Here is a 22,540-nt window from a genome sequence, read left to right as displayed (position 1 = left end):
AAAGCAGTTTAAAACGGGTCAACTACTAGAGTTGGTGAGTTTCACGAGTTTCAAGAAAACAGTAATGAGTATTCACAAGTCAACACTTGTAATCATGGAATAAGTATGTATGTATGTAAATGATGTAATTATGCTAAGCTACAGTGAAGCCTTGACTGTATGTGCTGCGTGCATCCATTTCCCACGCTCCATCAACCACTGTGGCCCCTTTCCGTCCACAACATGCTCCGGTATATATGTCTAACACTACATAGCATGTTTGTATAAATATGGTCATGTGCAAACGGCGCTATGTGACACGGCAACCAGGCCGATTCCGTTTGGGTTTGTCAAACCAATAGTACTATTCACAAGCCACCGGCTCGAAGTTAATCACTATGATCGTGGGGACTTTCGTGTGTTAGCACTTAGATAATTCACATCAGTACATGTTTCAAGTATGCATATGTAATCAAACATGCTTTTCACCTCTAAAAGTTCGTAAAACAGTTTAAAAGTGGGGTCATGAAACTCACGGTTTAGTAGATATTCAGTACTGTATCAGCTCGTGGTTTGTTCGGTCCGCTATCAGTAGTTCCTATAATCAATATTATAACAATATTAATATTTTAATATTATTATAATCTCGATACTAAAATGGGCTACATAGCTAATATGGGTGTAGCTGGAACGCCCAGAAAGTGGCAATAGGCTTAGGTTGTGATGTTGTTCAATGTCTAATACTTAAAACCGAACTTGGCTCAGACTCCCGTTTTCCCAGCTGGGCCAAGTAGCTCGTTTACGCGTTCAGAAAACAGTTATGGAAAAATAAGCTTGGGTAAATGTATTGGTTAATAACATGATTAAGTTATAAAGAAAGATTACATACTGGGGTCCCGGATTAGCCACGGGGCCCGTTTCCGTTTATTCAGTTTGATTTGAGAAGAAATGCGCACAATCCACCCCGATTGTCCAGGTTTCTCATAGAAAAGTTCATTTTCACTTAATTAGTCCAAACATATGATTTTTGATCACTCTTGGTGTTTTGATTTTCCCGCAGGTTCCCTAGTCGTGAACTTGCCGGTTGTTATAAAAACTGAATTTGTTTAATATTCAGATTAACATAATTAATTAACCGTTAATCATTAAATTATGAAAATTTAACCACTTATCAATTAAAATATGTAGATTTTTATAAAAATATTTCTGGAATTTATTTACTGATTTATTAATTTATAAAAATTCATTTTATCAGCTATATTTCGCCTGAAAATCGTCCGTTTACCCCAAACAATTTCCAAAAATTCCACAAAATTTCCTGAATACTCAAATCATGTCCCAAAACAACCTGTATCAATTCCAGAATGTAAAAAGCTCAAGCAATATTCTTTTCGTCCCAAATTCGGCTGTAAAAACTCACACGAACGTAAATAAACAAAACACCTTTAAACTTCTCCAAATGATCCCAAAATTCATATGTGATAAAAATACATCAAATCTGAGTTCCCAGAAAAATTTCATAATTTTTGAAGTATTTTAGATATTTTTCCCAAATAAACGTCCCAATTAGGTAATAAATTCGCCAAATATTCTCGGATGGTCGAAAAATTACCAAATTTGAACAGGGACTCATTGACATGGTCCCTGATTTCCCTGAAAAATTTCAAATCCTAAAAATATGCACATCACAACCTTAACCTAAATAGCCCGTAAGCGAGTGTTTCGGCATTACCTTAGCGGGTTTGGCTCGTTTCCGACCTTTTAATCAAGTTTTCAGGTTCTTGTGCTTCTAAGAAAGCTAGGTACAAGTCCTATATCACAAACCAAGCAACATTTCATCAACATAACAGCCCTTAACTTAGGGTTTCGGCTAGTGCACAAAAACGAACTTTTGAGCCGTAAAAACGTCGTTTCAACCCTTTAATCCGTGTTTATGGCCAAAAAAACTATCAAAACAGGTTCCTTGCCATGTGTATGATCAAAACATATTTATGGACCATTTTTAGGATTTTTACACTTAGGAATGATTTTTAGTAACCAAGACATGTTTTTATGGTATTAAACAAGTTTAAACAAGCATAAAAGCTACTTATTTAAGCTCCTTACCTTAGGTTTTCTTGCTGTTTTTGGCTGGAGAAGAAGTCGTGTCCAGATTTTTCAAGAAAATGAGGCTAAAAATATCTTGGATCTAGTTTAAATATGAAAGAACTAAATGGGGGGGGGGGCTGCTGTTTGCGATCGGGATTATATGGGCCCACCTTGGGCCCATTTTGGCCCAAGTTTCTGATTCCTCAAGCCCAAATACGAAAAGCCCGGTCCAAATTTAGTTCGGGTTCGGTTTTTCGGCGCGTTAAACAGCGCGAAAACGAGTGTTTTTCGGCTAGTTTTGTGTAAAATTATAAAAATATACTATATGTTTGTAAAAATCAAAAATATTTTCACGGATTGCTTAAAACATTTCAAATAAGTGTTTGGTAAGTCTTTTTCGGCTTAACGGATGATACAATGCTTGGTTTGTAACTATCTTTCGCATTTAAATCTATAGCGGGTGGTTAAACGAGCATGTTTTCGTTTAACTTGTTTGCTATCAAATTAAGACCATATTTCTAATATTTTAGCTTGTATAGATCGTATATCACTTATAAATGGCCCCCCGAGATATCTGGGTCATAACCCGACCCGTTCGGTTAATCGTTCGTTTGTTATGCAAAAAGCGTTTATTTGCTTAATCGTTAAATACGTACTGAGGTGTACCTTGTTTTGGCTCAAATGTCACAGGAGTTCAATCCCTCCATCTCATATGGAGGCTATCACTCATTTTCAAGTTACCCCTTATGACACTTCATATCTTTTTTATTATATCATAAGTTTGCTAAAAATAAAAATATGGAGTTCAATCCCTCCATCTCAGATGGAGGATTTCATATTAAACTGCCATATGGCGAAAGGAGGAATCTTGGATCCAGCCATCTAAGATGGCGGATCCAATCATCTCCAACTAGCTCGTCAATGTTGAGTTGGCATGCCATTAGATCAGTTCCTTCATCTCAGATAGAGGAACACATAAAACCCATTAACACTCTTGTCAGACACCTAAAACCCACTTTATTTTGGTAAAACTTACTAGTTTGAAAACAAAAATCAATTTCACATGGGCATATCCCGAGCTAGAAGATTAGTTATGGGAGTCATAATATATGAATTGTGGGTGTCTATGCGGGTTGAATCTAAACAAAAGATGCACGATTCGTATACAACTTACCATGCATGGACCATACATTGACCCAGACACGTAAAAACCCTAAATTCACCTATTTAACCGTCTGTGACGGCTATTTTTGAGGGAATTCGACCAAAGAGCATTAACGAACGTCCTAAGGAGCGATTTTGGAGGATCTTAGAGCACAAATGAAGACATATTGAAGTCCTGATGAAGATTAATCACACGGTTAGCGCTTATTCGAGTTAATCGGCTCGGTTTGTCATTCATCTTTCGTTATCTACTAACTTCAGAGATTTTTTCTACTAATATTGTATTGTTCTTGACTATGCTAAGCTAAACATCTTTTAGTCATCTAGGTTTATATGAACCTTGATTCGGTTTGACTTTTTGTGATTTTATGATGTGTATGCATACATGTTATTATTGGTTTTAGATCTAATTTGTGTGGTCTTTTCAATCTTTCTATATAAGTATGTTAGATAGATTCAACACATATTGTCTTTAGGTTACAAAAGTGCATGTATAATACAAGGCTTGAAACCTAAATCAGTAATAGACAAATCGGTAACATAACTTGTAAATCTTGTGAGCTACATAAGAAAAGCATCTGAATAAAAGGATCCAGAGACTAGTTACGCCTTTCTTTATACTTATTGTGCAGATTATATTTTGCAAGTCGTTGATCTGTAAGAACCCAGTTAAGAAACCCTAAATCATAAGTAATGATAACAAAAATTTGCTTCACGAGATTAGGTTTTGGTGAGTGTGTATAACATTAATTCCTTGTTTTGTGCGATTAACCCAAGAGGGATATAATCCATTTTAGCACTTCACACAACTTTTCTTCACGTAGTCGATTTGGTTTGTTACTCCAGTCAAGAGGATTTAACACCTAGGTGGTTTTTCTTCATCTGAACACCTTAGGCTTTTCTGGTTGTTCTTTAGTTTCTTATTTTGGAATCATTATCTCTTTTCAAATCATTACTTCGTATAGTCTATAGAATCAGAATACAAAGCTCTCGTTGCCACAATAGTTGAATTAACCTAGTTAGCAGCATTACTAAATGAACTTAGGCTTAAAAAAATGCTCAAACCCTTTTCTTGATGCAAATCCATTCTTTTCATGTTAGAACAAAGCATACTTTTCATTTCATGTTAGAACAAAACATACTGAAGTTGACTATCATTTTATTCAAGGACAAGTTGCCTGTGAAAAACTGCATATACAATTCATATCAACTGAAGGTCAAATTACAACATATTTACAAAACAGCATACGTGTATATGAACGCGTTTAGATTTTAATCATTTTATTATTATTATTATTGGAAATGTGATAACTTTTAAACCTTAATTAATCATTATTATTAATATATTTTCATGTTAAAAAGATATTTTCACTTTTCAAAGCATTTCAAATCTTTCAAATTAATATTTTTAATCCCAAATCTCCACAGTCAAAAGTCAATACTGAAGTTAATACCATAAACAAAGATTTCACTAAAACCCACCCACCCACCCATGAATCTCCCGCGTATGCTCAATTGAGCCCTAGAAAAACCCCCAATTCTCCCAATCACTCTCATGATTCTTGATTTCTTCATCGATTGAAGCTACCGATCTACAGGTACCATTCGATTAACCCATACCCACTAAAAATCTTGGCTTTTTGTGTACCATTTTTGGGTTTTTACCTAATTTCAAGATTTGTAATCGATGACGAAATGTTTAAGTTATGTGCTTGAAATCGAATTTTAATTTGGGGTTTCTTATACCCTTTTGGGTAATTTAGCTGATGGGTGTGTGATTAGAGGGTTTTAAGATCTGATTAATGGGTTGTGGATGAGGGCTTTATTGGGTTTAGAAGTGTATGATTCCAATTTAGTATCTTTTTCAAAAAGAATCATAATTTTTGCATACTATATGACACTGTTGTATAAATCGGGATTAATCGGTACTCTAGCAATGTGATTTCAACATGCTAGCCCGATTTTTAAGAATTGACATTGATCTGCTCAAGTTTTAAGCAGCAAAAGATGATCAAATGAGGGTTTGAAATGCTCAGGTTTGTAAAAAAGCAACAAAAAAGGATCACACGAGGGTTTGATGTACGCGCGCGGGTGTGTATAGGTTTGAAATTTGCATAAAAAATTCTATCCGATTAATTTTGTTTGAAAAGTTGCCAATTTTGTTTTTTTACCTAATTTTTTAGATTTGTAATCGATAATGAAATGCTTTAGGGTTTGTGATTTTATTTGGGTAATTTGGCTTATGGGTGTTTGGTTAGAGTGTTTTAAGATCTGATTAATGGGTGTTAGTTGTTTTGGATGAGTGGTTTATAGGTTTAGATGTGATATGATTACAATTATAGGTTCAATGTGTGCGCGCGCGTGTGTAAGTTTGAAATTCAATTAGATTAATTTCATTTGAAAAGTTACCAATTTCTTTTTTTTTCCTAGTTTTTGAGATTTGTAATCGATAATGAAATGTTTTAGGGTTTGTGATTTTATTGGGATAATTTAGCTAATGGGTGTGTGAGTTGAGTGTTTTAAGATCTGATTAATCGGTGTTAGTTTTTGTAGATTAGTGGTTTCTAGGATTTAGATGTGATATGAATCCAATTTAGTATGTTTTTTAAGATGATGCACAAGTTTTGCCTTTTATATGTCAGTGTGGTAAAAGTCGGGATTAATCGGTACTCTAACGATGCGATTTTATGTAATGGGACTCCAAAATTCAGTAGGCGGTCTAAATCGGTCCTTTGGTTTTAACATGTTAACCCGAGTTTTGAGCATTAACATTGACCCATTCAAGTTTTAAGCAACAAAAGATGATCAAATGATGGTTCGAAATGCTAAGGTTTGTTAAAAAGCAACAAAAATTGATCAAATGAGGGTTCAATGTGTGTGTAAGTTTGAAAAATTACATAAAAAGTTCAATCAGATTAATCACTAATTCACTATTAATTGCTAGTTGGTACCCCATCGCTAGACTAGCGCCTAGTGAGTTTTACAACACTGATATATGATGTGGTCCTGTATTTTCAATCAAAGGGGTAAATAAAGGTTCTTTTTGGTCTTTCTTGAAAAGGGTATATTCATTTATGCATAGTCTAAAGTTGTCATTGATAATGATCTTAACTGTTGAATTGTTGATTACACAAATATATCACTTTTCTAAGGAATGTGGTTTTGTTTTTTGTAGTTAAAAACATGAAGTTAAACTTATAGATCACATAATGTGTGTGCGCGTGTGTATGCATATGTTTACTTGTTTTGTTAATTTAACATGTTAGGATTGGCCATGGAACACGTGGTGTAACTCTTTAAGTGAATAATTGATGACCAGAAGGTTGAGGGTTTGAGTTAGGGATACAATGAATTGACTTATTGGTTTTTTGGCCATACGTGTGCTATCTCTATTGTTACATTTGACATTAAGAAGAAATCTTTCTGATTTTCAGCATCTTTCATAAACGGCTGCACATTGCTTCAAAGAAAAATACTTGCTTGCCAATTCTCAAAGTTATATATAGTTTAGTACTTTGTTTCTACATATATATTTATATTTAGATATCTACCAAAAATATCAAGTTTTAGTAAATTTTTTTTGTTATTTTACTTTGGGCCAATCCAGTTACCGCCGACTTCTTGGATTTTAAAGTGGTTTGCGTATCTTCCCAAATATCGTGTTGTTCTGTACCATTAAAGATCTTGGCAAAATGTGGGTTTCCTAGGGTATTTACAAATGTAAATCTACTTTTGTTTCGTATACTTTCTAAAATTCCTCGACTCCTTTATACTCGGGTCAAATATCTTTTTTTTTGGAATTTATTTATTTTGTGTTTTCCGAATTCTTTTTCTCTTCATTGATGATTATCAAAATAAGAAATAAAATGTATAAGGAGGGTATCGTTTCTAGGAATATTATTAGAGATACTAAGATAAACTACTCTTCAGTTTTTAGTTTCTGACCGTTGTGAATTTATTTGAGCGGATGATAAACTTAAATTTCTTGGCTTTTTGTTTACCAATTTCGTCTTTTTACCTAATTCTTGAGATTTGTAATCAATAATGAGATGTTTTTAGGGTTTGTGTTTTTATTTGGATAATTTAGCTAATGGGCGTGTGAGTAGAGTGTTTTAAGATCTGATTAATGGGTGTTAGTTGTTGTAGATTAGTGGTTTATAGGATTTGATATGATTCCAATTTAGTATCTTTTTTAGGAAGATGCACAAGTTTTGCCTTCTTTATGACAGTGTTGTAAAAGTCGGGATTAAACAGTACTCTAGCGATGCGATTTTATGTAATCGGACCCCAAAATTCAGTAGGGGGTCTAATCGGTCCTTTGGTTTTAACATGTTAACCCGAGTTTTAAGCATCGACATTGACCCATTCAAGTTTTAAGCAACAAAAGATGATCAAATGAGGGTTCGAAATGCTGAGGTTTGTAAAAAAACAATAAAAAAATTATCAAATGAGGGTTCGATGTGTGTGTGTGTGTGAGAGAGAGGGAGTTTGAGATTTTACATCAAAAACTTAATTGGGTTAATCCTCATTAATCGAATCGCTAGTCGGTACCTCACTGCGCGACTAGTGCCTAGTGAGTTTTACAACACTGCTATATGATGTGGCCTTGTATTCATTTCTGCATAGTCTAAAGCTGTCATGGATGATGCTCTTAACTGTTGATTACACAAATGCATCACTTTGCTAAGGAATGTGGTTCTGATTTTTGTAGTTTTAGAAAAATAAATTAAACTTGAAGATCACAAGATCTGTGTGTATGTGTATTTATATGTTTACTTGTCTTGTTTATATAACATTTGTTGGATTAGCCATGGAACACGTGCCTTGAGTTACATTAGTTTATGACCAAAAGGTCAAGGATTTGAGTTAGCGATAAACAGGGTTGACTAATTTTTTGTTTTGACCGCACGTGTGCCATCTCTATTGTTACATTACACATTGAGAATAAGAAGTCTTTCTAATTTACAGCATCTTTCATACATGGCTGCAGTGCTACACATTGATTCAAAGAAAAATACTTGCTTACCAGTTCTCAAGTTTATTTATGGTTTGGAACTTTGTTAATCTATATAAATTTTTATGTAGATATTTACCAAAAAAAAATCAAGGTTAATTAGTATTTTTGTTATTTTACTTTGGACCAATTCGTTTACTGCTGACTTCTTGGATTTTAAAGTGATTTGTGTATCTACCCAAATATCGTGTTGTTTCATACCATTAAAGAAGATCTAGGCGTACTTTTCTAAAATTCCTTGACCCTTTACACAAGGTCAAATATCTTTTTTTGGAATTTATTTATTTTGTGGTTTCCGCGTTCTTTTTCTCTTCATTGATGATTATCAAAATAAGAAATAAAATGTGTAAGGAGAGTATCATTTCTAGGAATATTATTAGAGATACCAAGATAAGCTACTCTTCAGTTCTTAGTTTCTGATCGTTGTGAATCTATTTGAGTGGATGATAAACCAGATTTCTCTTAGAAAGGACTGGATATCTAATATATTTTGTTAGTTTGAGTTGTGAATCCTATTCCCCTTTCTTGCTTGTTTTTATGGAAAAATATGAACTAGAGAATGTGTGGTCACTTGATTATAACCAACCAAACAATTACGTATATATGTTTGTTCGACAGAAAGATAATTATTTTGACCTTTATCTTTTGGATTGAACAAGTAAAGTATGATGCTTGTGATGTGTAGTTATTAGATGAACCAAATCCTCACCGGTTCTTGTTTTTTTTTTAGAAATGACTTTTGTGTTTACGGCTGTAGCCATGAGACTACTTTACTAACCATTTGTATGATAAGCTTAGAGTTAATTGAGCTGCTTTTAGAGGTACTAAAAGAGTGTTGCCATTTGTTATGGCTCATCGTTCGTAGTTCTCGAATGTGATATGCAACAGTTTTGATTTTGTAGCACTTCTAACCTAAATGTAGCAGAAGTTTAAAAAGTTTGTACAACCACTAACTTTTTTAAGTATCTTCATAGCTATTATATAAAAAAAATGCTCCTAAAAAAATTCAAATATCAGATTTAGGTTTTCTCTCCTTAAATCCCAAGAAATTTGGCTTCCTATTTAGTTCTTTTTTTTTTTTACTTTCTGAATTTGCGTATTTGTGTTCAGTATGATAGTTTTTCATTCGCAACCAACTGAAAGCGTTATTTATATTTAATGAAACAGAACTCGGTGAAAGCTGGAATGAAAAGGAAGAGGAAAGGAAGTGTAGGCAGGCAAGTGCCGAGGAAGAGAGGGAAAGTTGACTGTTTTGCCTCTCTTCATGATGACATCGTTTTGGACATCTTTCAAAAGCTTCCAGCGGATATACTTCGTTACAAAACAAGATTCGTCTGCAAACGGTGGTTCAGTTTGATCACCGATAGGGTATTACGAGACCATGCATCTTTTCTTCTTGAAAATACCGGTGGAAGCAGTGCGGTGCGCCTCATGGATATAAGTGAACACCACCAAGGGCTGGCACTGAAAGACCAATCTCTTGAATTACAATATACTGGTCGTACGAAGTCATGGTGCAACGAATTTCTTTTAATAACAGACCTCAACAAACAAGGATCGTTGTACGTGTACGATATAATCAGCCAAAAAGGTTTGTTTCTTCCTCCATGTTCTACTTCCTGCGGAGGACATTATGGCTGCAAATGTGGAGTTGGTCTTTCCTATGACAAATTCAAGGGCGTATACAAGGTTGTTCATGTGTTTTGGGGCCCACAGATCCAATGCGAGCTTCTTACCTTGAAAGGTGATATTGCATCTTGTAGTTCATTAGCATGGAAAAAGATTGGCGGGCCTTACTATACCGGTCAGAGGCAGTATTATTGGGATGACCCGGTTTCTGTTCAAGGTAGGTATTTTCACTGGGATGTTCACTGTAACAAATACTTGGTTTCTATGGATACAGTGAAAGAGAGGTTTCGTCAAACGCGCTTGCCAGTATCTGATGTTTTTCCTATGAACAAGCGGTATTTTCTGGTTGAAATGGGCGGGTTTCTCTCTCTTCTTCATAACGTTACTTTGGACAAGATCAACATATGGATGCTTAAAGATTACCAAAGGTCAAAGTGGGAGAATATGCAGTCAATAAGCATCTCGAGTTATCTGTGTTCAAGCATTTATCCTGGTTTTGTGCTTCCGTTTCCGGTTACTTGTGTGAGAAGCAAGAGGTATATCATCTTTAGGAAACCTGGACCTGAGAGTGGTTTATACAGCTATGATTTGAAAGATAAAGTTATGAGGCGGTTGGATATTGATATCAAGCCTGGTGAACGCTGTGTGGTTCGGACGATAGTGGCAGCAAGTTCTTTTGAAATCAAGGCATAATGCGGTTTATATTATAAAGGCTAGAGCTTTATAAGTGAAGTAGAAGACCAATAGCATAAAAGAGATTATTTTCGTTATAGTATGGACATCTTTTGTTATCGGGTACCGTGTCATGCCGTTGTGTGTTTGTTTTTTTATTTATATTTTTAGGATGCTGAATATCATGTTGTGAAGGGGTGATATGCCCCCTTGTTTGAAAGTATGACTATTTTGATTAAATGGGTTGTGATATAATTGCATAGGTGACTAATGTTAATACGCCCTGCTTGCGGTGCGCACATATAATGTATATATGTTATGTGGGCACTCGGGTGGGCGAAAGTGAAATCGCACTAATTTTGACATTATTTTACCAATTTCGTGAAAATAGTGTTGAAAGTGGCGGAAGGTTAATCAGACATCATGTGGTGTCGCTGATATCTGAAAGATAAGGGTACGTGCGCCAATCGGTTGGGCCCCCGATGGTTGAGTGTTATGTGCCTTATGTTCAAGACTTGATGCAAAACTACTATCGAGCCGGGGAGTCTCACTGGAAGCAGCCTCTCTATTCCTCCGAGGTAGAGGTAAGGCTGTCTACATCTTGCTTTACCTTATCTAGGCCTTACCATGGCCTTGTTATTATTGTGATTTACTAGGTATGATGATGATGATTAAGGTTAATGCAATATATGTTAGGAAGCACATCTGCTAACGGATAAAGAGTACTAAAAGTGAATTTAACTTGACTCATATCAGGACTTAGTTTATGTGAGTAGGCACTTATTTCTTGAAATAATTTGCTATAATGATGTTATTTTTGCAATTTAATAGGCTAGAAAGAATAAAAAATACATGTAGGAAAAAATTGCGTAATTTAGTTTTATATGCATGACTTAACTTATGTAGAGTTACATTGATATCTTAGCCAGTGAGTTTAGGCTTGACTCTGTTTGACCCAATACGGTCCACTTACTTTCGTTGTAGCTACGGAAAATTACAAAACATCTAATATATACAGATACATCACCGATATTGAAAGTTTGACGACACTACACCTATTCCAATCAGTGATGCAACATTTGATCTATTTCTCACCCATAATAAGGATGCTGCTGATGCCTCCTACGATCTTAAAGCTCGAAAACCCTTTTATTATCATGAATATAGGTTGTAGCAGCTTCTTCCAATTCTTAGAAACCTCACACTGCTCAGCAAACTTCTTAGTTATTCCACAGAAATTTCCAATCAGCTTGAGATCTCAAATATATCGTCATTTGCTAGATCCTTTCTGACATCTTTTATCGACAACTCCACGCCTTTCTCCATTTCCATTTATCCTCTTTTTTGTTGTAGATTTACATTTGACCAAGCACCTCAAATATAAAATAATAATAATAGTATTATTAAGTGGCCAGTCGGGGGAGGAGGAACATGTTGTGCAGAACAAAAAGAAATTGATTAACCTTTTTAAGAATTCGCGCTTGGTGTTGACATGTCGCAAAAGAGTTTGTTTTTGCAGTTTTGTGTATGGGGAAATATGTGATTGATGAGCCCTTGGAACAACACGGATCTCTTATCCATGTATGTGTATGTTGCACCACGTGATAAAAGATACAACCTAAGAATAAATCTGATACACGTGGCAAACACCGGTTGATCTAAAATTTTAATTATCGAGGTTGAAGGTCCATGATTATTTAGTCGACCAGAGGTTGACTCTCAACACTTTTGCCGCCTCTTCTGATTGTAAGTGTATCCTAGCTAGTGAGACGCTCTTTACTCTTTAGTCTTTATCACAACTAATTTTGCCGTATAAATTAATTGTGATTGTTTAGTAGCAAGCCACGTATTCCATGTATATGTAGGGGATTGAGTTAAAAGTTAAAACACTATTGTTTTTATGATATTCCCCAAATATTTCATGTATTCTTCATTGTAAGTGACCGTGATGACTAATGTCCGTAATGAGTTTCACGTTCTAACACAATCATTTATGTAAAATAAAACGTAGCACTGCCCCCAAAAAGAACGGGGAAAATAGTCCATGATGAGAGAATTTTTCAAAATAGTTCATTTGATAAGAAAAATTTTCAAAATAGTCCATTTAATTAGAGATTCTCAAATTAGTCATATTTTTTTGTAAATTTCAAAAATGTCCGTTCAAAAACGTTGACGGAGACAATTTTTGAACCAAATCCATCTTCGCCAATGAATTTTAAACCAAATCCGTCTTCAGACAACTTTTAAACCAAACCCGTCTATTCAGATAACTTTGTGAACAAATCCGCCAGCTCCAATAATTTTTGAAACAAATTCATCGTTTTTGAAAAATGTGTTTTTTGAAATCCAACAAATTTGAAATTTTGTTTCTTTTAATATTTTATAACTATAATTAATTTTACTTATATTTAGTTTTTCTTTTATAACTTTTAAAATATAAAGTTTTATAAAATTTCAAATATACCGTTGAGACGAGCTTATTTTTATTTACGTGTTAAACTGCCAATATAAATTTTACTCAAAACCGAGTCGAGTCAAATTTATGCCGAAACGTTCAATAAAAACCTGACACGACTCGGTTTTGAATAAAATTTATGTCAGCACGTAGATAAAAATAAGAACGTCTCAACGATATATTCAAAATTGTATAAAACTTTATATTTTAAAAGTTGTAAAAAAAACTAAATATGAGCAAAATTAATTATAATAATAAAATATTAACAACACAAATAAGTCTGTTTGGAGAATTTTTATTGACAACGCCAAATTTTGGTTAATAATGGTCTCGGACCCCATTATTTAATTTAGTTGGCATATTTTCATTGGTCGTTGAAATTCGTTGACTCATTTACAAATACGTTGCCTTAGAACAGATTTCGCATAACTTTTTTTTACTATTCATTCAACACATGGGATTATAAAGAGATTACAAATTCACAAAAACGCGCGCTAATTTCCCGAGCTTGCTATTATTATACGCGACAGTGCTCACTGACCATCTTCATCTTCCTCAATCCTCACCACCTGTAACAACCATGCCACCTTCACTCTCTCTCATCACCATCCTCTCTCTCCTCCTCCTCACTACCACCGTAACCGCCACCAACATCGGCGTCACCTACACCCCCTCACCCAACCTCCCACCGCCACACCAACTCATCTCCACCTTCCACTCCCTCAAAATCACCACCATCCGTCTCACACACCCCGATCCAGACACCATCCGCGCCTTCTCCTACACCAACATCTCCCTCTTCCTCACCATCCCCAACGCACTCATCCCCTCCATCTCCACCAACCGCTCCGCAGCCTCCTTGTGGCTCTACCGCCACGTCATCCCGTTCTACCCTCGCGCTCGCATCACCGCCATCTCCGTCGGCACTCACGTCCTTGCCCAGGGTGACGTCACCTCCGCTGACCTCCTCGTTCCCGCCATCCGCAACGTCTATGACTCCCTAACCGATATCGGCATCCGTACAATAACCGTCTCAACAACCTTCTCGTTTATCAACATCATGACGACGTCGTTTCCGCCTTCCAACGCTCAGTTCCAACAGCCTGCTAACGACTTCGTCATCAAACCGTTACTAAACCTCTTAACCGAAATAAACTCGTCGTTTTTTATCAGACTCTATCCGTACTCCGTTTACAAGTTACGCCCGGAGATTCCGATCGGATTCGCGTTGTTTCAGCACCACGCGTATAACTTCCGTGAAGATGACGTCACCGGAGTCAGGTACCGTAACCTGTTCGACCTAATGCTGGACGGTGTAATCGCGGCAATGGCGGTGGCCGGACACGAGAATATTCCGGTGGTGGTGGCGGAGACGGGATGGCCGTGTTACGACTCCAACAATGAGATCGAGGCGCGTGAGGTTTACGCTCGAATGTATCTGCAAGGTCTGGTGGATCATGTACGGTCCGGCAACGGGACGCCGTTGAGGAAAGAAGGTGCGGCGGAGATTTACGTTTATGAAATGTTTGATACGAATGATACGGAGAGTAAGGGTTTGGGTGACGGTGGGTGGAAGAATTGGGGGTTTTGTTATCCGAATATGAGTATGAAGTTTAAGATTGATTTTAGCAATGCTGACGTGGATGATATGCTGGTCATGTGGATGATGGTAGTGGTAGTTAATTACATTTTGTTTTTGATGACGATGGCTAACAGGTAACAATTAGCTTTTGATGCAGATATACAAGAGACCATATATGTTAGTATAATACTTACCCATTTTATCATTCAATTCTCAGTTGAGTCATGCTCAGTATTGAAGTTTACTAACATGTGCTTTTGAGTTTTGACTCATAATAAAGCTAGGTTGATAGATATAAATATAATAGATTAATATCACTTCATTTGTTTTATAAACTTCCTGAAGTTAATGCAACTTATAAGTTGTTTTTATCATTTTATTTGTTTACCTTAAGAGAACTCAAGTTCGAGTTGAAAAAATTTCCTATCTCAAGCTCAGTTCAGGCTTGATTAGTTTATTATTATTTTATTAATAAATCTTTGTTTTTAACTTTTTATCATAGTTTAATGTAGAGGTGCACAAAGAATCCGGTTAACCGGTTCGTACCTGAAATTCTAACCGGTTACTAACCGGTCTTAACCTTCAGTTAGTAACCAGTTTATATTATTGATTTCAAAACCGGTTGCAACTGGCTAACCAATTTTTTTTATTATTATTTTATTAAAAACCTGTTTTTTCGGTTATTAACTGGTTAACCAGTTCGGTGTGACCGGTTAGTAACCGACCCAAAAAACCAATTTAACCGGTTAATTCCCGCAAAAAAAAATCGGTTAACATATTAACCGGTTAATTGTTAACCGGTTAACCGATTTGTGCACCTCTAGTCTAATGTAAAGACATTTTGTATTGCAAAATATGGAAACGTCTAATCATCATTAGGCGTTGAGCTGGGCGAAGGCTTACAATACAACCTATCCTTCTCACATCTCTTTCTGAGTTTGGGCTAACTGTTAGCCCATCTTTAATATGTATTTCCAATTTACCATATCTATACTATATATTGTTGGAATACCGTATGCCCGAGACACATAATTAGGTTAATGTGGCTAGCCGTGTTTGATCCAAGTCGGGTCATACCCAATAACGAGTTAGACACACACCAATTATATATTTGTTAAGATAAGATCTATAAAACAAATACTGAACACGACACATTCAGAAAATCGGGTTTCTGAATATTTACTTGAAAGTGTTAGATAAATTAATTGGTTAATTTATTTATTCAAATAATTATTATTGGAATGATTATTTAACTATGTATTCTTTTATAAAATGGTTTATAAAAGATGGGGTGTTTATATATTTTATAAAGTATAAAATAAAAAAAAAAAAATATATATATAAATATATTGGGGCCGGTTTTTGGTGGGCCCCACACCCCATGTCTTGATCAATAATATTGTCATGAAAAGGTTGAGTGTTGACTAAAACAAATACCAAACACCATGTTATGCATGATGGTGTATAATGATGAAAAGGAAAAGAAAAGATCAAGATATATACACTTTCAAGTAAACAAAAAAATAACAACTCTTCCTTTCTTTCTTTCTTTCTTGTTTACGGCCAAAAGAAAAAGGAAGGGCTCGGGTCTCGGGTTTTTCGTGTTCAAGCTTCCTAGCATAGCTCGGTGTGTGTTGGAGGCTCGGGGTATATTCCGTTTGAGGGTTTTCCTTTGAAAGTCTAGCATTCACATCATCATCTTCTTCAACCATCTACTAAACTCTTAAAGGGTTAAGAATGTAAGTGTTTACAAGCTTGATAGTTTAGCTTTTCCGTATCATTTGATCCTTGCTTCGGGTTTCTAGTAAATAGATTATTGGTAATCTTATAACATGAATAAACTAGGTTATTCATGAACATATACATATATAAACACATGGATACATATGTTTAGTTTGTAAATATCACGCTTCCGCCTTAATTGTGACTAGTTAAATGGTTAACTAAGCTTGTTAATTTCATAGAAACCCCAACAAATGGCATCAAGAGCCGGGATACGGGAAACTAAGCTTCGGATTCTCGGTTTTATATTTTTTCCCCTTGAAAGATTTTATACAAAAATTAACATGCATGTTTTTTTTTGTATTTAATCTTGTTATTGTTTTTGGCTTTGTTCAAAAAAAAAAAAAAAAAAAAAAATTAAAACCGAGTAAATGGGCCGAAGCCCAATTCGGGTGAATTTGGGCCGAAGCCCACTTTAATATGGTTATTGGGCTAACCGGAAATTAAAGGGAAAAACTATATGGGCCGAAGCCCATTTTTGGTTAAATGGGCCGAGCCCATGAGTTTTTTAATTGGGCCGAAGCCCATGTGTTTTGCACATGTGGGCCGAAGCCCATAATCACGTTATTGGGTCAAGCCCAAATTGGGTTGGGCTAGGCCCGATAAAGCCAAGGGGTTTTGGAACGGGTTCCTAAGACATAACGGGTTATGTTTGAAAATACTAGACCGAGCCGTAGACCAAGTGGATGTTTGTTTGTGGTTGATGTTGTGATTGTAGTTAATTATTCAAGTTTCGGTTTGTAATAATTAATTAGGGGCAATTTTGTAATTTTGTAATTATTTATTCATATGGGTATGTAATAAATAGGTTATTTGTAATATCTTTATTTTATAGAAAAATGTATTAGGACATTTGTTTTGTAAAATAAAGAAGATTGCAAAATTGGAAGTTTGGGCCTAATTGGGCCGGGTATGGTAATAATGGGTCTCACAAGCCCATTAAGGGATTCAAGCCCAAAAGGACCTAAGCCCACCAATTGAGCCCAAATGGAAGCTTATGGAAGCTAAGGCCCAAGTTCAAGCCCAGTGGATCACAACGGGGTTGAAGAAGATGCTCGAAGCATTTGGATGCGGGATCGAGTGGGAGCTACAACATCCATGTGTCATGTGTCCCTTAGGATTGGACCTAAGACACACACTTGTTTCGGCTAACAAGTGTGGTCTAATTTAGTGGCTCATGTCTAGTATAATTGTGTATGCTTGTTAATTGATTGTTTGATTGTGTGGTTGTTAGATATTAGGATATCAACTTCGTCACATAGAATTAATTAACAAAGCATAAAACGGGTTCTAATAATTATCGGTAATTACGTGACACATAGTTTAATAAAATGGATTTATTAACTAGCCGTCTCACGCCCATAATAAAATGGCTTTATTATAAATTAGAATTTTGAAAAATGGTTTCAAAATATCGTGTTACTAAATGCATGTTAGAACATGATTTAAAGTTTTACAACTAGAATTATTAAAACTAAAAATTCCCTTTTAAAATTAAGGATAATAAGTTAAAACACCATCCTTTTGTATAACGCTTAACATATTAGTAAGCTCTTAGTGGGAAAAAGGTCACCTAACCACGTAGAGTAAATTAATATGTTGAGGTAATATTGGCATATAAATGGGAAAAAGGTCACCTAACCGTTTGTATGTTAATATTACAAGTTGATACAAGTAGGACGACTTAAATTAGAACCATGTGAAGAGGGTCACCCAAGCATGGGGTCTAATAGGTGTTGATGGGATAAACATGCCGACACGAAATATGATTTCGAACCGGTCCCATAAACTCTAGAAGTTGCAAAAGGGTTTGCAATTGTTATGAATAACTACCTTGATAAACCGACAATGGGAAAAAGGTCACCTAACCGGAATCGGGTTTATCGTTGGATTCTAGATTTTAATTATTAATTATATTTGGTATATATAAAAAGGGTATTAATAATTAAAAGGTAAAACACTAAAATGAACTTAATTAAAATTCTGCAGATGGCCGCACACGTCGACGACAACATAATCCCTAACGTCCAAAACGTATCTCTCCGATCTATTCTCGCTAAAGACCGTCTTAACCACAATAACTTTTCGGATTGGTTCCGAAATTTAAGGATTGTTCTAAAACAAGAAAAATTATATCATGTTTTGGAAACACCTATCCCCGAAGAACCGGAAGAGGGAAGTGAGGTCGAATATATGAATTGGGTCAAACTCACGGAAGATTCCATTCAAGTGTCATGCCTCATGTTGGCGACTATGGTTCCCGAAATCCAAAAGGATTTCGAAAACCATAATGCGTACGACATGATTACTCAACTTAAGGAAATGTTCCTTAAGCAATCAAGAGTTGAAAGGTTCGAAACGGTTCGAGCCTTGCATGCATGTAGAATGGATGATAATCAACCAGTTTCAACTTATGTACTTAAGATGAAAAGTTACATTGATCGCCTCGCCAAGCTCAATTGTCCCATCTCAAAAGAGTTAGCAACGGATTTGATCCTTAACTCTTTGTCGAAAAGGTTCGACACTTTCGTATTAAATTATAACATGAACGGGTGGGACAAAACCATTGGAGAACTTCACTCAATGCTTAAAACAGCCGAGGCGAGCATGGGCAAAAGGGTTTTACCCATGTTTGCGATCAATGAAGGTAGATCCAAGAATCGATCTCAACCCAATCTTAAGGCTAAGGTAGCCAAAAGAAAGGGTCCTCCTGTGCATCTTAAGGGTAAGGGCAAATCACCGGTTATGGCAAAGAAACAAAAGGTTATGGAACCGAGGGGTCATAAGGATGATCCTTGTTTTGGTTGTGGGGAGACCGGACACTGGAAACGCAATTGCCCGGTCTACCTAAAAGAGCTAAAAGACAAGAGGAATGCGGCGCATACCTCGGGTAATGTCTTTATGATTAATGTTGAGCTAAATCTTATTTCTTCTAACACATGGGTATTGGATACCGGATGTGGAACTCATATTTGCAATTGGTTGCAGGGGTTCAAAAAGAATGAAGACTTAAAGAAGGGCGAAGTGAATCTTTTCATGGGCAACGGTGCAAGGGTGCACGTGGTCGCTAGAGGAGACTTCACTTTATCGCTTCCAAGTGGTTTGGAAGTTGTTTTGAGAAATGTTTTGTATGCTCCTAGTTTGACTAGGAACATTATTTCTGTGCACCTTCTTAGACAATGTAATTTTGACTTTAAATTTGTAAGATCAGAAATGCATGTATCATCTAATGGTATCTTTTATTTTAAAGCTGTACCAAACAACGGTATTTATGAATTGGTTCATGATAATACCTTAAATAGCTCATTATATCAAACTTCTACTAAAAGACTCAAAAAGGATTTGAGTGATTCCTACATTTGGCATTGTCGCCTTGGACACATAAACAAGAATCGTATAAATACTCTCCAAAAGAAAGGTCTTTTGAAAACAAACGAGTTAGGTTCGTTTGATGAGTGTGAATCTTGTATTCAAGGCAAGATGACCAAAGAGCCTTTCAAAGGTACAAATGAAAGGGCTAAGGATTTGTTAGGTATCATACATACGGATGTATGCGGACCTTTCAAGCCAACTAGTAGGAATAGTGAAAGGTACTTCATTACCTTTACCGACGATTTTAGTCGATATGGGTATGTTTATCTAATGAAACACAAACATGAAGCCTTTGAAATGTTCAAAGAATTTCAAAATGAAGTACAAAATCAGCTCGACCGAACAATCAAGGTACTCCGCTCCGATAGAGGAGGCGAATACCTAAGTGATGCTTTTCAAGGTCATCTTAGAGATTGTGGAATTATTTCACAGCTCACTCCTCCTGGAACTCCTCAACATAACGGAGTATCCGAGAGGAGGAATCGAACACTGTTGGACATGGTTCGATCAATGATGGCACGAAGCTCACTACCGCCATCATTTTGGGGATATGCGCTACTCACAGCGGCTCGTATTTTGAATATGGCCCCGACCAAAAAGGTGGATCGAATACCCTATGAAGTGTGGCATGGAAAGGTTCCATCCTTTTCATATTTAAGGGTATGGGGATGCATAGTTTATGTTAAACGTGACACCCCAAATAAACTTGAGGCTCGATCCATCAGGTGTATCTTCATAGGATACCCAAAGGATGATATAGGATATATATTCTATGATCCTAGTGAACAAAAAGTGTTTGTTTCACGCAAAGGATACTTCTTAGAAACTAGGTTCCTTATGGAAGGACCTAGTGAAAAGAGAGTGGAACTTGAAGAGGTTCAAGAATCACTGGATGATACACAGTTGGTCGATACTAGCTTTCAACACGAGGATGTTGAAGATGATCAAATGGTTGATCATACACACGTTGCTCGCAGATCTAATAGGATTAGTCGACCTCCCAAGAAATATGGATTTCTTGTGGATGATTGCTACTTGGTCGATTCGGATGAACCGATCTCCTACAAAGATGCTATGTCACAACCTGATTGTGACAAGTGGCTTGAAGCCATGAGCGCCGAGATGCAATCCATGCACGATAATCAAGTTTGGGAATTGGTTGATCGTCCACTTAACTCCAAACTGGTTGGATGTAAGTGGGTCTTCAAAAGGAAGACCGATATGCATGGAAATTTAGATACTTACAAAGCACGACTTGTAGCAAAAGGTTTCACGCAAACTCAAGGGATTGATTATGATGAAACCTTCTCGCCGGTCGCGATGCTTAAGTCGATTAGGATATTATTTGCCATTGCAGCTCATTTTGATTATGAGATATGGCAAATGGATGTCAAGACCGCTTTTCTAAATGGATATCTTGAGGAAGATGTCCATATGGTTCAGCCTGAAGGTTTTGTCGATCCATCTAATCCAGATAAAGTTTGTAAGTTAAAGAAATCAATCTACGGGTTGAAACAAGCATCACGGATGTGGAATCATCGTTTTAATGAAGAAATCAAAGCGTTTGGTTTCGTCCAAAACAGTGATGAGGCGTGTGTGTATAAATGGGCTAGTGGGAGTATAATCATTTTCCTTATTTTGTATGTCGATGATATACTTTTATTTGGAAATGATATACCAAGTATGGAAAACGTTAAAGCGTGGTTAAGTAGTCGTTTCTCAATTAAGGATCTTGGAGAAGCGACATATATCTTGGGAATAAAGGTCTATAGGGATAGAAAAAGGAAATTGATCGGACTTAATCAAAGTGCATACATTGATAAAATCCTAAAAAGGTTCAGGATGGAAAACTCTAAGAAAGGTTTGGTACCTATTCCTAGAGGAACCGTGTTAAGCTCATCCCAAAGTCCAAGCTCTAAGGAAGAGCAGGATAGGATGAAGCATGTTCCTTATGCTTCGGCAATAGGATCTATTATGTATGCAATGATGTGCACTAGACCGGACGTCTCGTATGCTTTAAGCATAACGAGTAGATACCAGCACAACCCAGGTGACAGTCATTGGATGGCTGTCAAGAATATATTAAAGTACCTTAGAAGGACTAAGGATATGTTTTTAATATATGGGTCTGGTGAGGAGGAACTCGTCGTAAAGGGTTACGTGGATGCGAGTTTCCAAACTGACCGAGATGATTCTCGATCACAGTCGGGATATGTCTTCATTTTGAATGGAGGCGCTGTCTCTTGGAAGAGTTCGAAGCAGGATGTTGTCGCGTTATCCACTACAGAATCTGAGTACATCGCCGCTTCAATGGCAGCCCAAGAGGCTGCATGGATGAAAAAGTTCATCATGGATCTAGGGATTATCTCTACCATTCAGGAGCCCCTAGAGATATTCTGTGACAATGAGGGTGCTATTGCACAGATCAAGGAGCCTCGTGCTCATCAGAAAACGAGGCACATTGAGCGCAGATTCAACTACATAAGGGATGAAGTTGAAAAGAGAAAGATATGTATTCATAAAGTTCATACCGATCAAAATATTGCGGATCCACTCACGAAGCTCCTCGATAGGCCAAAGCATGAGGGTCATGTTTGTGCATTAGGACTTCGGTATTCTAGTGAGTGGATTTAATCTGTGTTTAGTGTTTGTATAAGAACGAATATAATGGGTATCTCATGAAAATTAATTATGTTTAATTATTCAATGAGTTATGTTCTATATTTGCATGTTTAATCCATGAATGACTTATGTTGTTCTAAACGTCCGTAGTCGATCATGCTTGTGGGAACAGGCATGAAGG

At 36.3% G+C, this 22,540-nt stretch overlaps 3 protein-coding genes across 4 annotated transcripts in view; all 3 read left to right on the top strand.

Annotated features, from left to right (window-relative positions):
• The window catches only part of LOC143530850 (uncharacterized), a 207,031-nt gene that overhangs the window by 111,387 nt on the left and 73,104 nt on the right, over positions 1-22,540 (top strand). The gene's annotated exons all lie outside the window — the stretch shown is intronic.
• Positions 4,695-10,680, top strand: LOC143530820 (F-box protein At3g07870-like). Of its 2 annotated transcripts, none has more exons than XM_077026251.1 (2): positions 4,695-4,829; positions 9,356-10,680. In XM_077026251.1, exon 2 carries the CDS (start codon positions 9,404-9,406, stop codon positions 10,565-10,567), a length of 1,164 nt encoding a protein of 387 aa, XP_076882366.1. In that variant the 5' UTR covers positions 4,695-4,829; positions 9,356-9,403; the 3' UTR covers positions 10,568-10,680. The 2 variants fall into 2 exon arrangements, with proteins under 2 accessions (XP_076882366.1, XP_076882367.1); XM_077026252.1 differs by having other exon boundaries at positions 4,696-4,829; positions 9,413-10,680.
• LOC143530873 (glucan endo-1,3-beta-glucosidase-like) lies at positions 13,567-14,721 on the top strand. Its single transcript, XM_077026295.1, has one exon. The coding sequence runs from the start codon at positions 13,582-13,584 to the stop codon at positions 14,719-14,721; it is 1,140 nt and encodes a 379-aa protein (XP_076882410.1). The 5' UTR covers positions 13,567-13,581.

The sequence above is a fragment of the Bidens hawaiensis genome, unplaced genomic scaffold (assembly GCF_021521415.1).
Source record: "Bidens hawaiensis isolate Kalapana, Puna unplaced genomic scaffold, B.hawaiensis_p1.1 tig00009039_1, whole genome shotgun sequence".
Classification (NCBI taxonomy): Eukaryota; Viridiplantae; Streptophyta; class Magnoliopsida; order Asterales; family Asteraceae; genus Bidens; species Bidens hawaiensis.
The sequence above is the reverse complement of the archived record's forward strand: the minus strand, read 5'-3'. Positions and strand labels throughout refer to the sequence as shown.